At 42.3% G+C, this 23,621-nt stretch overlaps 1 protein-coding gene across 2 annotated transcripts in view; it reads right to left on the bottom strand.

The window, feature by feature from the left end:
* Window positions 1–23,621, bottom strand: part of LOC129173895 (partitioning defective 3 homolog) — a 308,256-nt gene that overhangs the window by 125,822 nt on the left and 158,813 nt on the right. Inside the window, exons 16-19 of one of the 2 annotated variants that reach the window (XM_054765212.1) lie at window positions 18,348–18,534; window positions 10,212–10,360; window positions 7,504–7,542; window positions 1,519–1,740 (exon numbers count right to left, since the gene is read on the bottom strand). In XM_054765212.1, the coding sequence (XP_054621187.1) occupies window positions 1,519–1,740; window positions 7,504–7,542; window positions 10,212–10,360; window positions 18,348–18,534 (597 nt within the window). The remainder of the gene's footprint in view (window positions 1–1,518; window positions 1,741–7,503; window positions 7,543–10,211; window positions 10,361–18,347; window positions 18,535–23,621) is intronic. The other variant, XM_054765211.1, reaches the window with a different exon arrangement.

Here is a 23,621-nt window from a genome sequence, read left to right as displayed (position 1 = left end):
GCACACCTGGAGATAAGAAGGACTGGAACTATATGATGACATCACTACTATCAGGAGAACCAGAGTATAGAGTGGGAGGAGCCACCTGCTGTGGCCCAGCAAGGTGCACTGTATTCGGACACACACTCCGAGCAGCTGATGTGATGCCACGGAGGTCTCTGGGAAACGTTTTGCACTTTTCACACGCCACGGCGCTGGCGTTTCAGGTGGCTGATGAGGTTTTTTGTGTGCTCGATGGGTTTTTTCCCCTCATCGCGGAACATTTGGTACATTTGGCACACAAAATGTTTTCCTCGGAAAGTGAATGTTTGTTTACAAGTGAGCTCGGGGGAAGTTATGGCAGGCCGTTAACGTTACAGGCAGCAGGAAAAAGAAGCGCTTGATTTGCTCACCCGCATGCTCATTGGAGCATTTTTTTAAATGATCGGCTATCGGAGCTATTTTTAACGTTACCAGATTTATCGGTATGATGTGATAATTCCCTCATAGTGGCCTGATAATTATCGTGTTCCTCTATCATAAACTATTCATATCTGACTTGTTGTTCGTCGTCGTTTTGTTTTTTGAAGTAAAATGGATCAATATTTTAGTCAAATTCTTCCTTGTGATACAATCATTGCACAATTAGACAGAAATATCCACTTTTTGGTTGTATTCACTGCAATTGTGATATTTAATTGATTCATGATTATAACTGTGTTTTTCTCTATGTTTTACAATTATGATTTATTATATTTACTTTATTTACATTTGTAATAGATGCATTATTTGTATGCATGCAGTTATGTCCCTTGTCATTTCTTGAGTAAAGTGCTTCAATAAATTCCTGTAAAGTAGTAGAGTGCACGTTGGACATGTAATTATGTGTAGTCATGTTTAAAAGATGACAAACAAATACATTTCTTTGGTTCAACTTAGATGAAAATGCGTTGTGACTTAGTGACCTGTAGAAAATGCGGGTCCCAGGCTGAGACCATTTGAGAACCCGTGTTCTAGAGGGTGGAAGTAGAGCATCAATGGAAGTAGAGCGGTGGTACTGTGTACTGCATACTGTGTCCTTGTACTGTGTCCCATGTCCTGTGTAGTGTGTACTGTGTCCTGTGTACTGTGTGGTGTGTACTGTGTACTGTGTACCCTGTAGTGTGTAGTGTGTGCTGGGTTCTGTGTCCTGTGTAGTGTGTAGTGTGTACTGTGTACTGTGTACCCTGTAGTGTGTAGTGTGTCCTGTGTAGTGTGTAGTGTGTACTGTGTACCCTGTAGTGTGTAGTGTGTCCTGTGTCATGTGTACTGTGTACCGTGTACCCTGTAGTGTGTAGTGTGTCCTGGGTCCTGTGTCCTGTGTAGTGTGTACCGTGTACCGTGTAGTGTGTCCTGTGTCCTGTGTAGTGTGTCGTGTGTCGTGTGTAGTGTGTAGTGTGTAGTGTGTCCTGTGTCGTGTCTCGTGTGTACTGTGTACTGTGTACTGTGTACCGTGTACCGTGTCCCGTGTCCCGCTGCCATTACGTGTGAAACACCCACCGGTCTCCATGCTGTTCCCTTCTTCCCGATTGAGGCGTGGTTTGTCGTACGACTTGTCAATCGCAGCTCTGAAACTGTCGTTGCAGCCGCGGCCTCTGACGATTCGAGAGCGCGGCCTGTTGACGTTGATCTCGGAGTTCCGTGACGCTGCCGCAACAGCTGTGTGGAGGCTTTCAAGGGAACTGGACTTTTTGAGGCCCAGCGAAGGTCCCACGGCGTGTCCTGACAACAACAAGCAAGAAACTGGCGTCAGTGAGGCATGCGGTTCATTGGTTCCCGACCCGACCGTGATGAGTGAATTTCCGCCAAGTGGGATTCCTTATTTACAATTGGAATATTTTAAAAGTGAGAGCATAGAAATCCTGTTGACAACCTTCTAAATGTGTTTTTTTTAACATTATTAGAGCCCTCTAGACATGAAATAACACCCCTATAGTCACCTTTACACTCCTGTTACCCAATATAGTAGACATCATAAGAGAAAATAAGACTTAAGACATAATATAAACTCACATTTTCGCATTCCTTGTTTTTTCTGGCCAGCATACTTCCTGGGGTGGCTAAGGTGTCGTCAATGTAACACTACTGTCACCCAGTGACCAGTGTAGAATACTACATATCATCACAACATCTTTGAATGCATCTTGTGAATGCCTTATATTTGTATTTTACTTCATTTTGACATTTTTATGCTTGAAAATGCTTCACTAAGCAAAAAAAAAAGATGTAAAATTGGCTTGCATTTTTGACTAATAATACACGGTATTCAACCACGAAACAGCAAAAACGTATTCATATATTTTAGTGTGTGAAATGAGTGATCACAGTTTTTAGGTGATACATTTAGACATCCTTTGTTCTGGTGTCATAAAATATACAAAAATATCATCAAATTAGGGGTGAGTTGGTCAGTTTTAGTCAAAATATTACAGAGAAAAAAGTTGTAGTCTCATGAGAAAAAAAGTTGCAATTTTACCAAAATAAACACGTAATATGATGAAAAAATTATGTTATTTTCATAGCAGAGAGTTGGAATATTAAGAAAGCATTGGTTATTTTTTTGAAGTTGTAATATTTTATAAGAAACCCACAAAAAAGGAAGAATAAAGTCAAAATATCAAGAGAAAAAAGTTGCAATTTTACAAGAATAAACTTGTAATGTCGTGAGGAAAATAATGCCATTTTAGTCGCATGGACCTGAATATATATTTTATTATTAATTAAGTTATTTTTGTTAAATCGTAATATGAGAAACAAGGGCTGTCAGTCGATTAAGATATTTAATTGCAATTAATTGCATTTTGCTTATTGTTTTGCGCACTAAGTGTATGGGTATGACAGCAGGAATGGACGGGCCTGTCGCTGCTGTGATCATCTTTCCAATATTTTAGACTTTGTTTGGGCGATGTAAGCAGAGCTAAACTCCAGTATTGTGATTTCATTTTGTGCGTGCGCATCCGTCACTTCCCTGTAGGTCCTACATTAGCTGCCAGTTGGTAAACAAACACAGCGCTTGATTTCCTGTCTCGCTTCCCCCCCGATTGAGCTTGCAGCGAGGTGCTGTCAAACGTATTAAGATGGATTCCATGTGCTGGTGAGAGCCAATATTCAGTAATAACAATTTCACTTTTTGTTCAGTGACTTGGAAGCCTCACGTCAGGGTAAAGCATGCGTCTGAGTTACGGACAGAGCAGCATCGAGTCTTTACTGCTCCCTGAAGACGTCAAACGCATTCCGTGCTTCCTGTGCGGGTGCATGAGGTGTACACACACATCCAGGGAAACATGCTGGGGAAGACTGGATGTGTACGTTTGCCATAAATAGACACAAAAATATGACCGGGATGCACTTCCCAGTCGTAGCCTGACATGCTGAAATTGACCTAAATGAGGCGTGACCCCCCCGCCCCACATGGGTCTTTAGGTGGATTATTATACACTCAAATGCATATTAGGCAAAGGAAATGAATCCCCGAGTCCTAAGGCAGGGGTGTCCAAACTTTTTCCACAAGGGCCACATACTGAAAATGAAAGGATGCAACGGCTTTGATATTTCAGATATGCTAAAAAGTTCAAAACATTTCAAGAATCTCAGCTTTGTGATGCAGGCAGGTGGATTATAGGCTGGTATTTGTATCAACTTCACTCTTTGCTCGTTTGCTTTTTTCTAAATATTTCAACTTTCTTCTGAAATAATCTTGGTACACTTTCTTTTCGTAATATTAGGACTTTATTACCAAAATATTTGTAATTTATTCTGAAAATATTTTTACTTTTCACCCCAAACTAATTTCCCCAAATAAGAACTTTGTTTTGTGATGTTTGTTTACAACTTTGAAAAAATATTATTATTTATTTTCTTCAATATGTCTTGCGACTAAAATTTTCATAAAATTACAGCTGTTTTTTCCCCATTTCTACTGTTGTTTTGTTTAAAATTTTCCAACTATTTCAACTTTCTTGTAAATTTTCTTCTCATAATCATGACTTTATTTCAATCATATTTTGACTTCATTCTGGTAACATAACTTTTTACGCAACCTAACCTTCCAAAAATTACAACCTTATTTGTGGTTTTGTTTGTCACATTATCATTTTTCCTCTTAATATTTGGACTTTAACCTTCTAAAATGACTGCTTATTTTTCCATTTTTGCTGTTTTGTTTGTTAAATTATATATTTAGAATGTGTCATGAGCCAATAAAAAACAGCGCCAGGCCACAAACGCCCCCCAGTCCACATTTTGGACACCCTTGGCCTAAGAAATGTAGTATCCTGGATGCAAAACCACCGCTGAAATATATTTGCTTTAGTGCAGGCTGCAAACAATGCCAAGATACGAGATCCGTCAAAAAGAAGGTAGAAGGTCTTTTGGGTCACATGGGAATCCCATCCATCTGCAACATCTGCTAGCAGTGCACCCAAACGTAGTGAGAGTTATTCTCTTCCATCCTCGGCACCTATAGATCTGCTGTCAAACAAGTCAAATAGGCTAAAAAGGTCAGCTGTTCTCCACCGGATTCTGCTTTCCAGACTGCTAAATGCACTGTCATGATGTTTCAACTCCATTCTAGCCCTGGTTCATCGATGCTAGTGAACACGCCCAATCCCGGGAGAACCACGGCCCAATTCCTACAGCACCGTTCCAAATAAATGAACAATCCTATAAGGCTGCATCGGTAGAGCTTGCATCAGGCGCTCTTAAACAATAACATTGAACAGTATTGTGTGCTACAAATGTCAAGGGGAGGTGCTTGGCGTCGGGAGGGGACGGGCCTTCAGATCCCAGGTTGCAGGAATTGGAATAATGCTTGCTTATATTTCAAATTACCTCGACAGAAACAATGTCACTCTTTTTTTTTTGACAGTTTGGCAGGTCCTGCGACTTATATATGAAAACATATGCAGCACATAATTGAACATGTGCTGCCTTTAAGTGAAAGTGGATGTTTTGGCGACACCTAGTGGCCGTAATAAACAAATCGAATGACACAGAGCATACGGGACATATGGAATACTTCCCAATACGCTTCTGTCTTGAAGACTGTGTCTATAAGTAATGTGCAATTACAGTGATGTGGCAAAATGTGCTATTTTAGAGGGCAACGAGTGAAGTTGATATTAATAATAGACTTTCATCCATATGACAAAGCTGAGATGCTGTTGTTTTCTTGAAACATAACTTGTTAGCGTATTTTACAAAATATCAAAGTGGCAAACTTGCATCCTTTTCATTTTTCACTATGTGGCCCTCCCCAGGAAAGGTTTAAACACCCCTGCTCCAGAGGGATTTATAGTCCAGAAAGTATGGCAACGGGGTGGAGGCCAACAGCCCATGTTGGCATAATAATGTTGTAATTATTTTGAATAAACTCTGAATGAATGCCATTTTTCCCCCGTCCCCCCCCCCCCCAAACGGAGGGCGGACTGACAGGAGCAGCAGCGTGTTTCCCACACAAAGGGACTGCAAGCTTGAGCCGGACAGGATGCAACAGTTCAAGGGAAGCAAAATGACATCTGCTGTACTTGGAAACAGGGAATTATCTTCCCACTCGGCATTCGGCGCCGCGATCCGCTCGGCCATTGTTTCTCACAAGTCTGCTGAATGACTGAGGAGCAGGAGACAAAGAGCACGGGCGAGCGAGGAAAGGAGAGAGAGACAGTTTGCCCGAAGTCCAACCTGCCTTTGTTTTCATCAGAAGAAGCCCCGACTCTCCGGGGAGAGTTTGACGGACAGCTCTCTGCATGCCGGTCTATTATGTGATTCCTATCTCCCGACTGAAGCCGGCGCGCTCCTTGATGCTCTCTTATTCACAGCCATGAAAATATATATTCCCCTATTGCATACTGACGAGGGTAGCCACTCCCCACACGCCTGAAGGAGAAATTAGAATCACCGCAGTGAAAAACACACAAAGAAAGATCATCTCACCGAATGCACCTGAAACTGTGTCACATCCAGAGGCACAATACGGTCACCGTGCCGTGGTCCTACGGCGGATTAAGGGCAAGGACACTTAATTGGAGAAGATCCATTGCCATTAAGCGTTAAAGGGGAGGCATGGCAAACTCCATGAATAAATCAGCAGCAGTTATTACAGGGACAGGAGCCCATAGTATAATTAGAGCAGCTAAAACTATGCAGCCCTGCCATTATTCACCATAGGCCCGTGCATGTAAAGATCTGTGTACAGACAGGGGCTCCATTACACATAATTTATTCAAAGAGCCAGGGCGGTAAAAGGGTAATTATGGTAAAAATAGCCTCCGTGGTGGTCAGGCGAAGGCCGCGTCCAGGTACGCCAGAGGAAGTAAGGCATCCCTGGGTCAGCCAGGCTCAGACGTGTCCGCCAGATGTGGATCATTAACATGGCAGAGGACGTCCTTCATACCCTCAACATGTGCCACCAAGTCATCATCATTAATGCAATTTATAGCCAAGTCTCTATATGCAGCTTGCAGGATGCCCTCCATCAACCCAACCCTTTATTTCCCAAACACGGACACACCGGGCTGGTCTGACATAGAAAAACAAACAATAAATTCATACATTTATCATTGCAAACGTAATAAATGGAAAAGACATGATACAGTGTATATATACTGTCATACTGTGAAGAAAAGTACATTCAAACGTAAACATTTAATCCATACAAAAATAAGTATTCATATTATATGATGGATTGTAATGTAAAATAATACAAATAATAAATACATGTGTCTTTGCCCGTGTGTCCAGATTTTAGGGACGCACAGAATGCTAGGAAAATGTTGCCAATGAGTGAGTTAGTCTCACTCGCCACCATATTCATATGTAGCAGACGTGCACGATAATGATGGGCCACCGTGAGGGAATTATGGCATCATACCAGCAAATCCAGTGGCTCAGATAAAGCTCAGATAACCCATAATTTAAGAAAAACGCTCCAAGTAGGCAAGATTACCCGTACTGTGCAGGTGAGCAAATCGAGCATTCCTTTTTACTCCTGCCTGTGACGTTAATGGACTGTCGTAACTTCCCTGAGCTCACTTGGGAACAAACATTCATGAAAAAACTATATATATATATTTTTAAATACAATAACAAACCCAACCAAGTACATTACCACCCAGATATCGCTCAAAATGCCCCCTGCAGAGTCATTATTAATGACGTGCGATACCGGATTTCCTTTCCGATCCAATACTGAGTAAAGTTGAGGCTGGTATCTGAAGATCTGGCATCGGAAGTATCGGTATGTCAGTATGGACCCGCGCATCACTAATCATTATTATCCGGTAAGTCATTCGATATTAAGCCTGCATGAGTCAATTCAAATTGAAACAAGGCAGAGCTCAGGTGAGGCTGATGATGGACCAATGACAGCCAGCCGTCGTGGTGCAGCTGGCAATGAAGGCCCACTGGGCTTCTAGCAGCCTCCACACCTTCCGATGTTAGTGGTCACTATTCAACACCATGTGACTTGAGCCTGGCACAGACTCTTACCTCCATCGGGTCTCGTGCTGCCGTTCACTTCTTCAGCTGCTGTTAGAGAGCAGAAAGGAGCGTGAATGTTGTGAAGCAACATGCAAAGCAAAGACAGAATGAAGAGAAAGTGCAAGAGAAGGATCTGTGGTGTCAAGGTGGAGGATAATAAGATGCCACGCAAGAGCCTGTCAGCCATGAAGCTTAGGAGGCGCGGTGTCGTGAACGTGATAAGATATTCCTGAGGAAGCTGAGCCATACCGCACGTCCCTTCTCCCAATCTCACCCCACATCTAAATGAAAGTGAAACATGGGCTGTCTGATTCAGTTTAGCATATTCCAACACTGATAGCCTTCAAAGACAAGAAATCCATCAGCTGCTGTGATCTGGCAACACTTGGAAGAAGAATTAACGGAGAGAAAGAAATCCCCACGGCCAGCGAAGTGAGCGCCTGCCGTTGAGCATGTTAAGCATTTAGCCAAGGTAGCGTTGGAGCAGAGAAGCCTCATTAGAGACTAAATGAACTTTGGAGAAGTATTCTTTTACCTGCTGCTTTACTTAACTTCACAAGATTATGTATTACACTTTACACATCGGCCAAGCCAAAGGAAAAACATTAGAACCAATGCCAAGACTTTAAGTGTAGTCTGTGCACACCTGGAGGTAAGAAGGACTGGAACCAATTAGGATTTGACCAACTGTGCCTGTTGATTAGACATTCCTACCAGCACATCACTACTATCAGGAGTATAGAAGGGGAGGAGCCACCTGGCGTGGCCCAGCAAGGGGCAGTGTAATCGGGCACAGGCTCCGACCGGAGGTCTCTGGCAAACCCTTTGAACTTTTCAAACACCACGGTGCTGGCGTTTCAGGTGGCTGATAAGGTTTTTTGTGTGCTGCATGTTTTTTTTTCCCCATTTAAAAAAAAAAATTATCAGTTATCAGAGCGATTTGAATGTTATCGGATATATCAGTATGACATAATTCCCTCATATCGGACCAATAATTATCAATAGTTATTGTGCACCCCTAGAAACAATACATGGTACATGATTTCTTTGAGATATTTTGGAGTGTAAGTATATGTGGAAAGTAACTCAAGATAACAAGGGTGACTGGCTGACAATCTGTGTTCTAGTTTATTCCAAAGGCATTCAAGGTATTTCAAACCAAACTAATCCCACCATGCCTTTTCAGACCTGGCTTGCAGCGGGGCACAGAACTACTGGAACAGAAAAGAACCTGCTTTTTTTTCCCCCAAAAACCAAAAAAATATGCTAAACTGCGTGGGATGCGGTAATATTTAAGTTTAAAGGAGAACTGAAGGGTACAGCCCAAAATGTATCATTTACCTTGCAACCCGTCTACAGTAACCCCTTGTTCATCCTGGTTCGTTGCTTCCAGACCTGACCGTGATAAGTCACTTTCCACAAAGTAGGATTTCTTGTTTATAAATTGAATAATTTCATAGCTCGAGCATAGAAAAACTGCTTACGACCTTCTAAAGCGGTTTTTAACGTTACTAGAGCCCTTGACAGGAAATAACACCCCTATAGTTACCTTTACACTTCTATTAACCAATATAGTAGACATCATAAGACACAATATAGACTCAAACGCAGTGTTGCCAGGCCGGCTTATTATAAGTGACTTTGGACGTGTGTTCCCTGTTGTTTTGGCCTTGTTTTTAGAGAGCTAGTTGTTACACACAACCACTAACCTGTGAAACTCTAGATGACGATGATGATGCTACGTAGATATACGTACCCAGGCCTTTGTCTTTGAATGGGTGAGTACAACTTGTCTTGTGAATGTCCGTCCATACTTATTGTACGATGTTTTCTGATGAGCACAATAATGCATCATCTTTCTCAACTAATCAAATAAACACATACATGCTAACATCACTTTGCAGCCATCAGGTTTTTTGTTTTTTTGTTGTTTTTTTTGATCAAGCCCAAAGATAAGACGTGCATTTGCAGCAATGAGCCACTTTGCTCACTTCCTCTCCTCAAACAAATCTCATTATATTTGCCACTAAAAACATATAGCTGATCATATCTTCACACTGTACTAACAGTTCAGGGAAATACACCAAAATATCAACTTACAGTCTTACCACCTCCGAGCACTTTTCTTTTGAAGTGTGTGGAAACTGCCCTAATGGGTAGGGTGGATCCAGAGAGGCTGGAGTTCGGGTCATCGTTTGCTACATTTCTCAGTGAGGAATGGAGTTGTTGGATGAGATTAGTTCAGTCGTCTGAGAGGAGGCAGTGGCTACTTTAGCCTCATTGGGAGAAGCGCTCAACCCAATATTGCCTTTCGGCTCAGTTGGAGAAACTTTTCACCGCAGTGCTCTTATTTGTGCACTTTGCCAGCGCTGAGGGCCACAGGAAACTACCAAACACTCCAAACACAGCAATGATATCAGTCTTTAAAGACTTTAGATGTCATATTTGACAGGATTATGGAGAAACCAATGTTTACGGCCAAGTGTTTAACAGAGACCTAAATAAAATGTCGTTAAAGCCGAATGTCCCTCAGGTGTGTGCCCCAGCAACTTGGATAACATCAGTTTGTTTTGTGAAGTTGCAGCATTTTTCTCATGCTGTGTTTTGTTTGCGTATTTTTCCTTTTGGATCATTTCTGCATTTTGAGCGTTTGGACGTTTGCCCCTGTCGGCCATCGTCATAAATCATAAAAGACATAAAAGTAGCCAAACACTTACCTAGATCCATGCTCTTAGATTTGCGTGACTTGACGATGTCCAGATGAGCGGCACTGTCATACTGCTTGGTGCGTTTTTCGGACATACTCTGGCGGCCAAAGCCCTCCCTTTGAAAAGAACCATCCGGGTCTGCGTCTGGACTGAGTGAGCTGCAAGAGAGAGTGAGTACAGACTTTGCAGTGGTTCTCCAACACCACATAAACACGTGTGACTCTACTGCAATTAGAAAGCCACTTACGAAACTGCCGTCCAAGGTAAAAAGGTTGTGGTCTGCATTGAACCAAAGGACTAACAAAGGACTCATATTTGTATTCACATTGTTTGGTGTATAAAAGTGAAAGTGTAAATGGTAAGGAGTCCAAGTGTCAATGGGGGTTATGGAATAACCAGAAATAAGATCCATTCTGTGCAAGTGCGAGGCCTGGGTCACTTCCTTCACTCACAATGTTACGCTTCTGCGACGTCACGTACCGGGATATTTGAACGTAAACGGCCATAAGCCGAGTGCAAAGATGAATTTGTGCGCGTACCAGCAGCTACAGTTCTCCATCATGTTTCCAATGCAGAGAAAGTGGCGACAAGCATAGGTGACACAAATAGAGAATACCTTTGAATGGATGTGAGGTGCTGTCAACTCACACAACAAAACTCTAAAAAGTAACGTGAAGCTACGGTTGACTGATTCTTAACTAACTCAACCAAGGATTAGAGAGCACCGTGAAGAAACAAAATGAATTCTTCCCAATGTGTATCAAAAAGGAATAGGTTCTTGTTATGCACATATGTAGGGTGACCAAATGTCCTGTTTTACCAGGACATGTGTAATGGATGCCAGCCTGTGAGGTGTGCAAGTGTACGTTGGTAAACCTCACTCCCTCTGCCTTGAGAGCTGTGCTGAACACACGGTCGACAGTCCGGGCTTTTGGCCGTGTGGTCAGCACTCTCGTCCCCCATTGCGAAGGTCTTGTGTTTGAGCGCCAGAGCGGGCGGTGTGAAGCAGGGCAGGCTACACATGATCTGTTTTCACGTCCTGTCCGGGCAGTCCTGGTTGTTTTTGTTTTGTTTAGTTTTTTTTTGAGAAAGTGAGGAAATCGTCTTGTTTTTCATTTTCATTGGGCCGATAAATGGTCAGCATTAGGACTCTCTTCTGCAGGTGCCGTGGTCCTGCGAAGCTGCTATGTTGTTGTGAAATAGGAGGGGTCGTGTACAACAGCAATTCAAATTCCCAAGTTTTTGAGACTTTAGAGGACACAAATAGTACCGATATTGGTTACATTCCAAAACTTAAAAAGCGTTTCACCTTATATTCCGATGTCATTCTGTTTTTGGAATCATTCAGGCCAATTTGTGAACATTTTCCCTTTGGAATGTACGTCTTTGGTTCCAGATACTATAATATGTATAGTACTGTATAATAATCAATACATACTTAAAGAGTCATTCAAAACCGAGCATTATCATCTTTGTGAACCCAGACTTGTAATATAGGATCTCATTATCTTGTGCAGATGTTTCATCAATCTGTTACTGCTATAATGTCAGGGACCATCCTGATAATAAGACTGGGGAGATACAAATCTCCCAATTAATATTCATACAACCCACACAACACTCCTTAAATATAACTATGCACATTAAATCACACGCAGACGCCTGACAATCCCTTTCAATCTCTTTCACTGAGGGTTCTACTCAAGGGCACCTCACTGCCTCGCTGGGCGGGTTCAGGACAAGCTTGGCTCTATTTGTGACACACTGATGTGCAGGTCTTTTGGGTCAGTGCCACTCAATAAGTACGTCTGAGGCTGGAGCCGCGTCCTGGCTTCCCTGGCATTTTACCTTTGAGATGCTCTATCTCTGGCTGGATCTTAATTGAAAATGGGAGGGGAGTGGGAGAGAGTTTGACGGTGATATTTGCATTACAATTAAGGTGAGCACCTTGCCATCCAAGTAGATAGATGCGATGCTAATGAAGTCTCTCCTGCATGCGTTACAAGTGTTGCTTTTTTTTATTTATTTCCCCGTTTTACAACAAAATAAGACATATTCTCAAAGAACACATCACAGGCAGACCTGTTGACACTTGTCTGCATGTAAACAACTGTGATGTGATTTGCCGAGCCCATTCGACACAAGACCTGCTTCAGGTGTCACAGACGGGCCGGCGTCAATACGTCACTTTACTGTCACCCAAACCCGACACTCTCATCTGAGCTCAGCTGACACGGGAAGGGGAGAAAGTGGAGCAGGAAGAGAGGAATGACAGCACAGATGTATTATTCATTCATTCATCATCCCTTTCTTTTCACCTCACATCATTCAGAGTTCACACAACACACAATGCATTCTCTTTTATTGTGTCTACAAGTGTGTATCTCTTGATTGAGACAGGAAAGGGTCCATTTTTCATTCAGAATTCCCCTCACTCACTGTCACTGTGGAGACACTGCAAATGAGGATGCAATGCTTTTACGGCAAAAACAATCATGTGACCACCTAGAGATAAGATACATGACATGTTCTATTTGACGGAGTGGCACCGTGTCTTCCTCAGCCCATCCTTTCTGTCCATGCCACCCGTTTCTTCATCGCTCCTTCTTTAAGCAGCATTTAAAAGCAATTTCCAACATTGCAAGCAGATGCTTCCGTCTTTGCTCGGCGTCCTGGTGTCATCTAAAATTAACCAGCTCTGAGGATTGCTCACAGGCAAAGCTTTGGAGTGCATTTTACACCAGCTTTCCCTGTCGCCATCTCTTTGCAGGAAGTTAAATGTGTCAAAGCCCCCCCCGCAGTGCTAAAAGCTTTTATTGTTTTTGCAGGAGCAAAGGTGTTCTTGCACCTTCCTGTCGTCTGCATGCATGACAGCAGGGGGTGTCCAAACTTTTTCCACAGAGGGCTGCATAGAGAAAATATGAAGGAGGCGGGGCACCCGATCCACTTGTCACAAAGTGCAGGCACATAAACTGATGCATGCTCAACATGCATGTGCATGCTCTGCGAGCACACGAGTCAATCGAGCCACTTCGTCTTTGTTGAGGACCCATGAGTCAGTGGAACTCGAGTCTTTGTCGAGTACCTTGCAGTTAGTGAAACTCAGCCTTCGTCGAGCACCCGTGAGTCAATCAAAGTCAATTTTTTGTCGAGCACCCAGGAGTCAGTGTAACTCGAGTCTCCGTAAGCACCAGTGAGTCAATGACACTTGAGTCTTTGCCAAGCACCCGTGAGTCAATGAAACTTGAGTCTTCGCAGAGTACTCGAGAGTTAATGAAAGTCGAGTCTTCATCGTGCACCCGCGAATCACTTGAAGGCCAAGTCGAGTCAACTGGTGAGTTGGATGAGATTGGTGTTTTCGTTATAGGTTAAAACATTTACACAACTGCAGTTAGAATAACACAATGCACAATGAACAGGTTACCTGGTTATCCTCGAGTTCCTCAACAACTCGTTAATGACTCGCCTATTTCTAATGCGTACAGTGAAGATAGCCTCCTGTACCAACACCTATGCAGTATTTAGATCATCACCAACATTTGAGGGTTTTTTCTTCAGCCTTTTCACTACTTTTCTACAAAAACGTTTTGTTTAAACATGTCATTTTTGCTAAATGATAGTTTTACTACAGTATGTAAATATGCTAAAGGTCCACAACGTTTGCACATCACTGTGCAGAACGAGTGAAATGTATTGCAGTAAAACCTAAGCTAATTTGATTCTGCTGTGATTTGTGGTGGTCTTCCTTTAACTGAGATAGTGACAGGAACGCAATGAACGTGACCAATCCAGTCCTCTCTGTCTTCATTCACTCCTCCTCTCACACACTAACGTTATAAATGAGTTTTTCCACAGAGTAGAACAGTGGCTACCAATCAGGCACAGGCATGGTTGAGCAGTTGGAGTTTGTATGTCTGGTCCAAATGTGGGTTCTTCAGCATTACTCATGCTGAGATTTACCTGCACAGGAGGGCGCAGACATTCGTCTGAAACACATGCAAGGTAAGAAGAACAGAGGAGCATGTACTGTACGGCTTGCAGCAACGGCGCACCACCGAGACACAGTAAATATTCATGAGGCTAGAAGGGACCATTGGCATTTAAGGGAAAACACGCAGGCACGTGTAATTCTTACTTTTATTCTTGATGGCAGAGTCTACTAGGCGATGGACGGAAGAAGCCAGGCTGGCTGCAATATTAGCCTGGAACTTCCCTCATGTCTATGTGGACCTTTTCCACTTTATATGTTAATTTGCGATATTGTTTACCAGCCAATGTGTATCTAAACACCCGTGAGACTGAGAGCATCAGTGCAACAGAGGATGTCAGTGCGTATAAATACGTGTGTGTGTTTGTGTTCAGTCCTTTCCAATCTTGGCTAGTTGACAGACGGTATCAGCACTGGCAATTCTCACAGAAATAAAGATGGAAAAAACTAAAACTAGAAACGCTTCATCGTAGACGATCGCAACGGATGCCACCGCATGCCATCTTCTGTGTCGTTTCATGTGTTTCAGTACCCACGTGGAAAGGAAAATGGGGAAGCAATGCACAAATTCTAGCCAACAGCAGCCGCTTGGGTGGAATCGCCTCCTTCAACCCCAATCCAAACAACCACAAAAGAGCAAAACCCTACAAGCGACAAAGAAAATGGATTTATTGTTGTTGTTTTTTTATCTCATCTGTTGGTATGACGCCATAATTCCCTCATATTGGCCCAATAATGATCATGCACCCCTAATTATGTCTTTGAATGCGTCTTCTGAATGCCTGATATTTTACTTAATTTAGCCATTTTTATGCTTAAAAATGCTACATTTACATGTGCAAATGTGTTAAATATACATATTTTTAGCTAATAATTGGCCGTATTCAACCACAAAACAAGCTTGATTTATTAATGATAATATTTTTGAAAAACCCTGATAGAATGAAGCCGCAAATTTCAAATTGCAAAGTGGTGCGGGATTACTTTTTATTTATTATTATTGAACATGTGTATTAAACAAACTCATTCTTTGCTTGTAGTGTTGCACTAACTTGAGTTTCCAACACAACCCCAAATCCCATTCCAGTTACTTAGCCAATGAATTTACTAAGCACTTCATCAGGCAGCAGCTCTTATCTTGTTCTCTTGAAATCACTCGGTACTTTAGACATCCGAGAACGAGGTGGTGGACACCAAAAGGGGAATAAACGCAACAAGGCAGCAAACATGCAGGCCGGCACTGCGACAAAGGAATACTTTCCAACCATGCTTCATCCAGTGAAACGTGAAAGACGACACGTTCTGGTTTCCATTCATGGAGAATTTGCACACAAATAGAGGGCCTCGCTGGACCTCTCACTGACAAGTACCATACATCAGAAGAACATGTACCAGCAGAACGATATACTGGTTGCTCCACTAACAGAGAAAATATACTTTTTGGGGAAAAAAACGAAGTAAAACCACACAAGTAGAAGCAAAAGAGTCTGACTTAGAATGAGTCCGTGTGCTTTGTGCATGCACAGCAGGTGTGCAGCAGCACAAAGCATGTCCCATGAGTGAGTACGGCTGCATATACTGAGAAGGCCAGAGGTGAAACGCTGCACAATACATATTCAAAACGTACACAGGGTCCTCCATGGCTGCGCGGTACGTGGAGAATTAATTAAAAGTTGAGTTGTAGCTTGGCATGCGTGTTAATGCAGCGCGGGTAGGCTGGGAATGTTGTGGGCACTTAAAAAGAGAACCACCACGAGTCAGGAGGAGAGTGCACTCGCATGCGTTTGAGCAACTGTTTGCATTTGAGTGAAAGGAAACGTGTGCCTGTCGTGTGTTCACGTATGTGACTTTGACGAGATGAATTATTCACCGTAACCCTGGGCAGTGGCACAGAGCGCACTTCTGCCCTGCTCGTGCACAGGCGTGCGCTTGCTACTGTGAGAACACGTACCGGCAGACAGGAAGCGTGAGCACCTAGCAGCCATATGTTGTGAACCTAATCCACTGTGACACACTTCAGGCGTGGTGAATATACTTATATTTAAGGAGGAAAAAGTACGAGGCAGGAAAAAAGCATGCAAAAGTCATAAATAACCTTGAGCCAGTCAGAGTAGAAGAACAACATGACTGAACGTGAAAGCTGCAATCTTACAAGATTGGTCCCTTTTGGAACGTATGATTAACCTTTAAATGTGAACAGCAGCGACATAATTGTATGCGTTCACAGAAAGTCACTGCAAAAAAAAAAATGATGCTCTTTAATACAGTTGAAATGCTGCAAATGTTAGACAGCAAAATTGCGTGTGAGCAAATACACGTCACAAACGACAATTCCACAGCTTTACGACGGTGAAAGATGACATATTGAGAGGAACTATTGCATTATCACATATTATTATTATTAGATATTGTATATTATCATAACATTAGTGGATTGTTCTGTCTCCAAAAACGTTGACAATACTATTGTTTAGCGTCAATTTGTGGGACAATAAACATTTCAAAATGCACCTGCATTGTTTTGTGATGCAGTTAAACAAGTTTGTGTGTCCAGTCATATTTTTTTTATTGTACTTTTTTTTTAAAGGAAATGTTAAAATCTCGTCTCGTCTTGTTCTTGTGGACCCAATCGCATGCATCAGCTCGTCCCGAGAGTTGGGTGTCTCACGACACTTCGAGGCGAGGTTACCCGTACCGTGCAGGTGAGCAAATCAAGCACTCCTTTTTTCTCCTGCCTGTGACGTTAACGGGCTGCCGTATCTTTCTCTGAGTTCGCTTGTAAACAAACATTCACTTTCCGAGGAAGACATTTCGCATGGTACCAAAAAAAAATATATCGTGCATTTCTACATTTTATCGTTAGCTACGTTGAATCTTGTGCTAATGTTTAATATTATTATTATGATTACACTTTTACATTCAGTCTAGCAGATCAGTGCATTGTCAGCCTAATTGCTTCTCACAGAGGCTTTCACAGACACACACACACACACACACACACACACACACACTCACATAGCACAATCAGTTACGCAACACGTACATACGACTGATGGAAAAATACTGGGAGTCACACAGTAGATGCATTGTTCTCTCACACAAGCTGAAGTCTCACTTCTCCACAAACGTAACTTTCACTTTCTAGAGGGACGCGGCAACCGCTATATAGACTCGGTGTACTTTCATTTTCATTTCAGCGCTGTAACCAAATATTCTGCTCTTATTCTTGAATGCCATTTGAAAAGCTTTGAAATGGTGTGATCGACTACTTCTCCGATAGCTTCAACAATAAGCTCCATCCGGGCCAAGGAGGAAGAACTCAAGGAGGCTGATGTTGCAAAAGGTTCTAAGGGTGTGAACAAAACAAATCACAAACGATGTTGAGAGTCAACAAGAGTTTTCAGTTACTTCAAAGTGGTGCTAAATGTTCAATTATCCATTTCATTCCTCATTTATATTTTTTTCCTCATCGTTTTCAACTATAATTATTCTCAATCAAATGTATTTGTGCTAATATTGTTTGGTGTTTGGGCTAGATTAATTGGATTTACTATTGCATTTTGTTTATAACTGTATTATGATTGCAAAATGGCTTTACCCTTTGACAAGGATGACATCTCAACTTGGAATCATTTGGCGGTTGCAGAGTGGGTGCTGCAATCCCTTGGGCGCGTGGAATGAGAGCGGCTGGGAGACCTGCGAGGCTTTTCTGCGTTATCTATTATTTATCAGAAATTGGCACACTCATGTCATCTTGCTACATTGGACCTTTCCCACAAGATAACCACCATGATGTCATGACATCGCCTGAAGATCATCACAATAAGTGTCCTGTTCAAACGCGATGATGTCATTCCCTAGCTAGCGGGCACTCTTGCTATGATATGCTGTGATGGATTAGCCAGAATGAGAAGAGAACATTTGTTGGTTTTTTTACTGCAATAATAACGAGAGTCGATAAATTAAACCGCATTTGAATTCCAACAGAAGAAGTTGAAGACCATTGCTTTAAAAAGGAAAACTGTGCACTAAAATCTGGCCTTCAAGTCATTTTCTGTTAGATATTTCTCGCTGTCAAGCCCACCAGCACCTGATGGCAAAGTCAAAAAGGCTTTCTGTCTTTGAACGTGATTGTTCACCCAAAACCCATTGCTCACCATTCGTTTGGACTGGGCGGCACCTGGATCCACGGTCCCGGGTCCCCTCCCACAAACCCCAAGTCTTCATGGGAGCTTGAGGATGAGTGGTCCGAGAAGTGGGCAGGAAGCAAGGGCGGCCTGTCGTCTTCTATCAGCACGATGTCATCCTGGGGCATGTTCACGGTGGGGGAGAGCTGATATTTACCTAAGACAGAGGGAAGCACACAAACTTGGATTTGATGTATTCATATGTAAAAGTAATCATTTGTATTTGCAAAATTCAGATAAGGGGATCTGTTGTGTTTTGTTAGGAATGGAATATTTTCCTTCTGCTCTGAACAAGACAGATTGAAGGCGGCCAACGAAGGCTTTGAAGCCCAATTGATCTCCGAACAGGAACACTGTTCCGCTTTATTATATGACTTTTGTCCGTGAGGTGGTATAACGGGTGTAAACTTCCCTTTTTTTGTTGTTAGGATGTTAGGCACCGGTGTCCTTTCGGCCACGACCCAAAGCTCATGACCGTAGGTGAGGGTAGGAACGTAGATCCGCCCCTAAATTGACAGCTTTGCCTTTTGGCTCAGCTCCATCTTCACCACAACAGGCCGATGCAGAGTCCGCATCACTGCAGACGCCGCACCAATCCGCCTGTCCATCTCGCATTCCTTCCTGCCCTCACTCGTTCAAAGCGGAGGGAAACTATTCCATTCCTAACAGGTTGGATACCCCGTAGATCCAGACCTGTCACGCAGCTTACATTCGGGGACCAGCAGCGAACCACCTTGTATGATTTTGGATTGCAATTGCCAAGAAAAATGAACAAACACAATCATGACAAATAATAACCCTGTGACATTGCAAACACGAATAACCCGGGCATTAAAAAAGTATTTCACTGAAGTGAAATAGAAAAAAGAAGTTCTTGAAGCGCTGTAGCAGGTACTGTGCAGCAGAGCTGAATATCAAAAGACTTTTCAACAAAAACGTGAAAGCAACATCCAAAGCAAAGTTAAGTCAGTCCAAAGTTGGAGGAATAAGTCATCCTATGCATTATCCTTCATTCTTTCTCCAAGGACAAAAACACACAGTAGAAGAGCTTCCTTGATTTGTATGCAGGCCTGCATGAGCTTCCCATAGCAGACTTCTTTGAATTGCTCCTTTACATCCCCTCAGCAGTCAAAGTCAATAGCAGACGTGCTGCCTCGGTTGGCACTCGGTACCAAGAGCGGCAGAAGAAGTGCCGTTCAGTGCCATGAGATGTGCCGCTGAGGACCGGTTGGGGGGGTCAATCTGCATTGACTCCGTGCCCAAAAGACTTTTTCAAGTTTGGAGGCAAAGTCAACACAAGCACACATCTGATAAAAATTAGACAAAGGCTTTCATGCTAAAACTCCTGTGTGGTTTTCATTATCAGACAAGCATTTTGATGATTTATGGCTGAGGAACAACTTTGTGTAATGAAGAGCAGCAGACAGCAACATTTGCCCTGGCAGGACCCCATAATGACTCCAACAGGTATTTCATTTCACGGAGCGCCAACACATGACAGACGCACGTTGTGGAAGTCATTCTGAACAGCAATTATTGCAACTATGAGGTGTGTAATTCACTTTGCTTTGTTGCGAGAACGAAATTAACGTGTAAAGGGACAGAAAACAAAGACACAAAACAGCCGTGCACAGGAAACATAACGGTGACCTGGAATAACGTAAAATCTCATTATGTTCTATCAGTGGTGTCCAATAATGTTCAAATAAACTAAACCAAACCAAACCAAATTTACGGCCCACAGCTGCTTTCTTATTGGCCAGCGGCACATTCTAAAAATAGAATTGAACAAGATATAGATACAAAGATACAAAAAAATGTAAAATCATCAGTAATTTTACAAGAATAAAGTCAAAATATTATGAAAACAAATTGTAATCTAACAAGAAAATGTCATTCTTTACGAGAATATCGTCGTAGTAAGACAAAAAACATTTTAGTAGTATAAAGCTGAAATATTAAAGAAAAAAGTTGTAACATTATGAGAAACAAAAAAAATAAAGTTGGAATTTTAGGAAAAGTAGGCTGCAGAAAAAGCTATAATATTAAAAAGACAAAATCAAAATATTATGAGAATAAAGTCAGAACTACGAGAACATTTACAAGAAGAAAGTTAAAATAGGTGTAAAATGAAAATGAGGTGAAAAACAGCAAAATATTTTACAAGAATAAAGTCAAATATTAAGAAAATATTAACAAGAAAAGTTACAATTTCATGAGAATAAAATCACAATATGAGGAAAAATGAAATCATTTCAGTAGCCTCTGCTACTGCAATATACTGTATATATTTGTAATACTATGAAAAACAAACTAAACAAAATTAAGTTGTCATTTTTGGATAAATAGAAAACTTCCTAATATTGCAAGAAGAAGAAGGAAGTTGAAAAAAAACATGAAAAATGGGAAAAAAGAGCCAAATGCTAAGTTGATACTACAACTATATGCTTTTTCCTCTGCATAACAAAACTCAGTTGCAGTTTTTTTCTTGAAATGCAGCGTTCCCTCGCTCTAGTGTGGTTCACCTTTTGCGGATTTGCAGATTTTTTTTTTTTTTCTTTTTTTTTTACAGCTTACCGAGTGACCGACTATGATTTTACTGTACATAGATAACATGAATGATACTGCTGTTTGTCTTCAAATAATACTCAGTTTATCACAGCATATCTACCAATGCATGTGATCCTCCTCCTGCGCATCAGGGTGCTAACATTCTAGCAATACATACCCCACCTTATTCATCAAATAATACCAAGACAGTGTAGATGCGTAAAATCATACTGGAAGAAAGAATGACTAATAGCACCCGCTTAATCTTTTCTTCATCTAGAAGTGAGCAGCACGCCGAGAAGGAAACAGGTATAATGAAGTGGTCCGTTGATGATTTGGGAGATGAACATAATTAGCAGCAGTGCAGCACTCCTTTGCTGCTCCAAGTAATAGAATAGAAATGACACTCTGCCCACCCTCGTTGCTCCTGCAGTTGGAATATGACAACACTGCACTGGGAAACAAATGCACGACCTCAAGCGTTGTTTCCGAACTGTATGTCGCACTTTGGATGTTCCTGCCACTAACAGCCAGGTGAGACTTACATATAAACACAATTTAACCTCTTCAAAGTAGAGCTGCACAGCATCTTTCCTTGTCACACTGATCACTTTCTGCCTCTCAAGGCTGATATGGTAGCGGTTAGGGGTGGGAATCTCGATGATAAAACATTATCGATGCATCAAGCATCGTTTTATTCTATATGTCATTTCTTTGCTCAGTGTGTACTACTAAAACAAAGCATGCTTGTAATGAGCTACAATTAAAATAAACATGAAACAGATGAACTTCCCGGAGCTATTTGGCATTTCTAAAAAAAGAATCTAGAGCTGTAAAGACAAAAGCAAAGGCGTGGGAACTCGGTGGTGCCAGAGTAAACGGATTGGGTAGTTTACTTCCATTTAAACAGACATTTATGTTACTTTATCTTCAATACTACCAAGATACTAGCAAAAGTACTCCATCAACACTACTTGTAGCTGGTCACAGCTGCTCGTCGCCAGCCGTGTGCAGGGTTTGCGACGCGTTGGGGTTGAGTTTCGCCAATCACAGTTCAGTTGTTTGTCGCCTCCCGTCTGTGGCACCCGTTACACTTCGATGCACCACCACAAACTGTCCGGGCGGCACTTCCGCTTTCCATCTTTTTTATCAGTTTTTTATTTGTTCCGTCAGCATCGATTATTGACATTTACGAATCGATTGCTAATCGTCAATGTCCGCATCGCAATGCATGTAAGGATTGATTATTTCCCCCACCCCTAGTACCGGTAACCAATAACTTTTTACATCTACTTTTTTATTTAGTTCTAACTGCAGTCTAGGGTGTGTGTGTGTGTGTGTGGTCTGAGTGAAGCAAGCTGCAGCAAGCAGATAAGGTTGTGTGTGCAAGGTTCAAGCAACAGTGCCTCTGTGGTTTCATTCTATAGTTTAATACTACTGTATGTCATCTCTAACAGGACGACCAAAACAATCACGGTGCTGCAAGCCACAGTGAGTGTTTTCGGACTGCAGTGACCTCATCAGTCCAACAACATCAAGAGCCATTCATCCTGTTTTTTTGGGACTACTTCCAGGCTTACTTTCCAATAAGAATTCCCACATGGCGTCACATGAGAGAAATTTAGCTCAAGTTAGAAATGTCGGGAGAACCGGGAATGTCTGTGGAAACTCAGTCATCAGCAAAGTCACGTTTCTCCACATGCAACCCTCAGGCCGCTTGTGGTCGGCTGTGTGGAAGATATTTGATGACACTGAAGCAGAAATGTTCTTCCTCCCTTTGGCGGCGGGTGCAGACGGAGACAAATGAGTCCCGTGGCCGGAGAGGCCACCTGGCAACATCCGTTCAAATGGATCAGTGCTTCACTCTTCTGTTTCTCTGCCTTCTGAGCAAGGCATCGCCCGCTGAAACATTGAGCTGTAAGGTGAGAGGTCACACTAATAGAACTGCTCCATCTTCTTCCCTCCATCTGTGTCCATCACTTCTACCTTCTGCTCTCACTTCTCATCCTTCCTTTGTGCTCTCTCCATCTCGGATACTTTATGGCCTATTGATCAGACGGATGGAGGGAACGTTAGTTAACCATGGATATCTGACCTACGCATGTAAAGAAGGAGGTGATCTCACTAAGTACACGCTTGTGTAAACTAAAGCTCCAGGACTGTCATGCAATATTGGAACACACACTCCACGTGGGATTTCTTCATCAGTGGAATTGCAGGGAACATTTATTTCCGTGGCATGTTGGGGAAAACTTCATAAGTGCTTCAGATGGTAACAACCTTTACTGGACACATGAGGTCGGGTACAGAGGCACCCAAGGACCCTGGAAAGCAACACTGAACCTCATGAATCAGTCTGGTTTTTCACACTGGTTTTTCGGAAAACATCAAAAATTGACAACAAAATGTTGCCCCTGTACATTTTCTGGATGGCGTACAATATGGACACATCTTATCGGGTTTAGCGGTGTTTACACTTCCGCATTGTCCCGCTAGTTGCCATGGCAATAAGTCTCATTTATTTGTTTATTCATGGAACGCCTGAGAAGCGTGAAGATGCTAGTTTGCGCACCGTTTGCGTTCTGTTTACGCATAAATTATGCACTTGGCACGCAATTTGTGACGGACGTTGCGCATTGGCACAAACTTTCCTGCATGACTTATTGACACCTTGTCAGAGAGCGTTTCCGTCTA

Source organism: Dunckerocampus dactyliophorus, chromosome 21, assembly GCF_027744805.1.
Source record: "Dunckerocampus dactyliophorus isolate RoL2022-P2 chromosome 21, RoL_Ddac_1.1, whole genome shotgun sequence".
Classification (NCBI taxonomy): Eukaryota; Metazoa; Chordata; class Actinopteri; order Syngnathiformes; family Syngnathidae; genus Dunckerocampus; species Dunckerocampus dactyliophorus.
The sequence above is the reverse complement of the archived record's forward strand: the minus strand, read 5'-3'. Positions and strand labels throughout refer to the sequence as shown.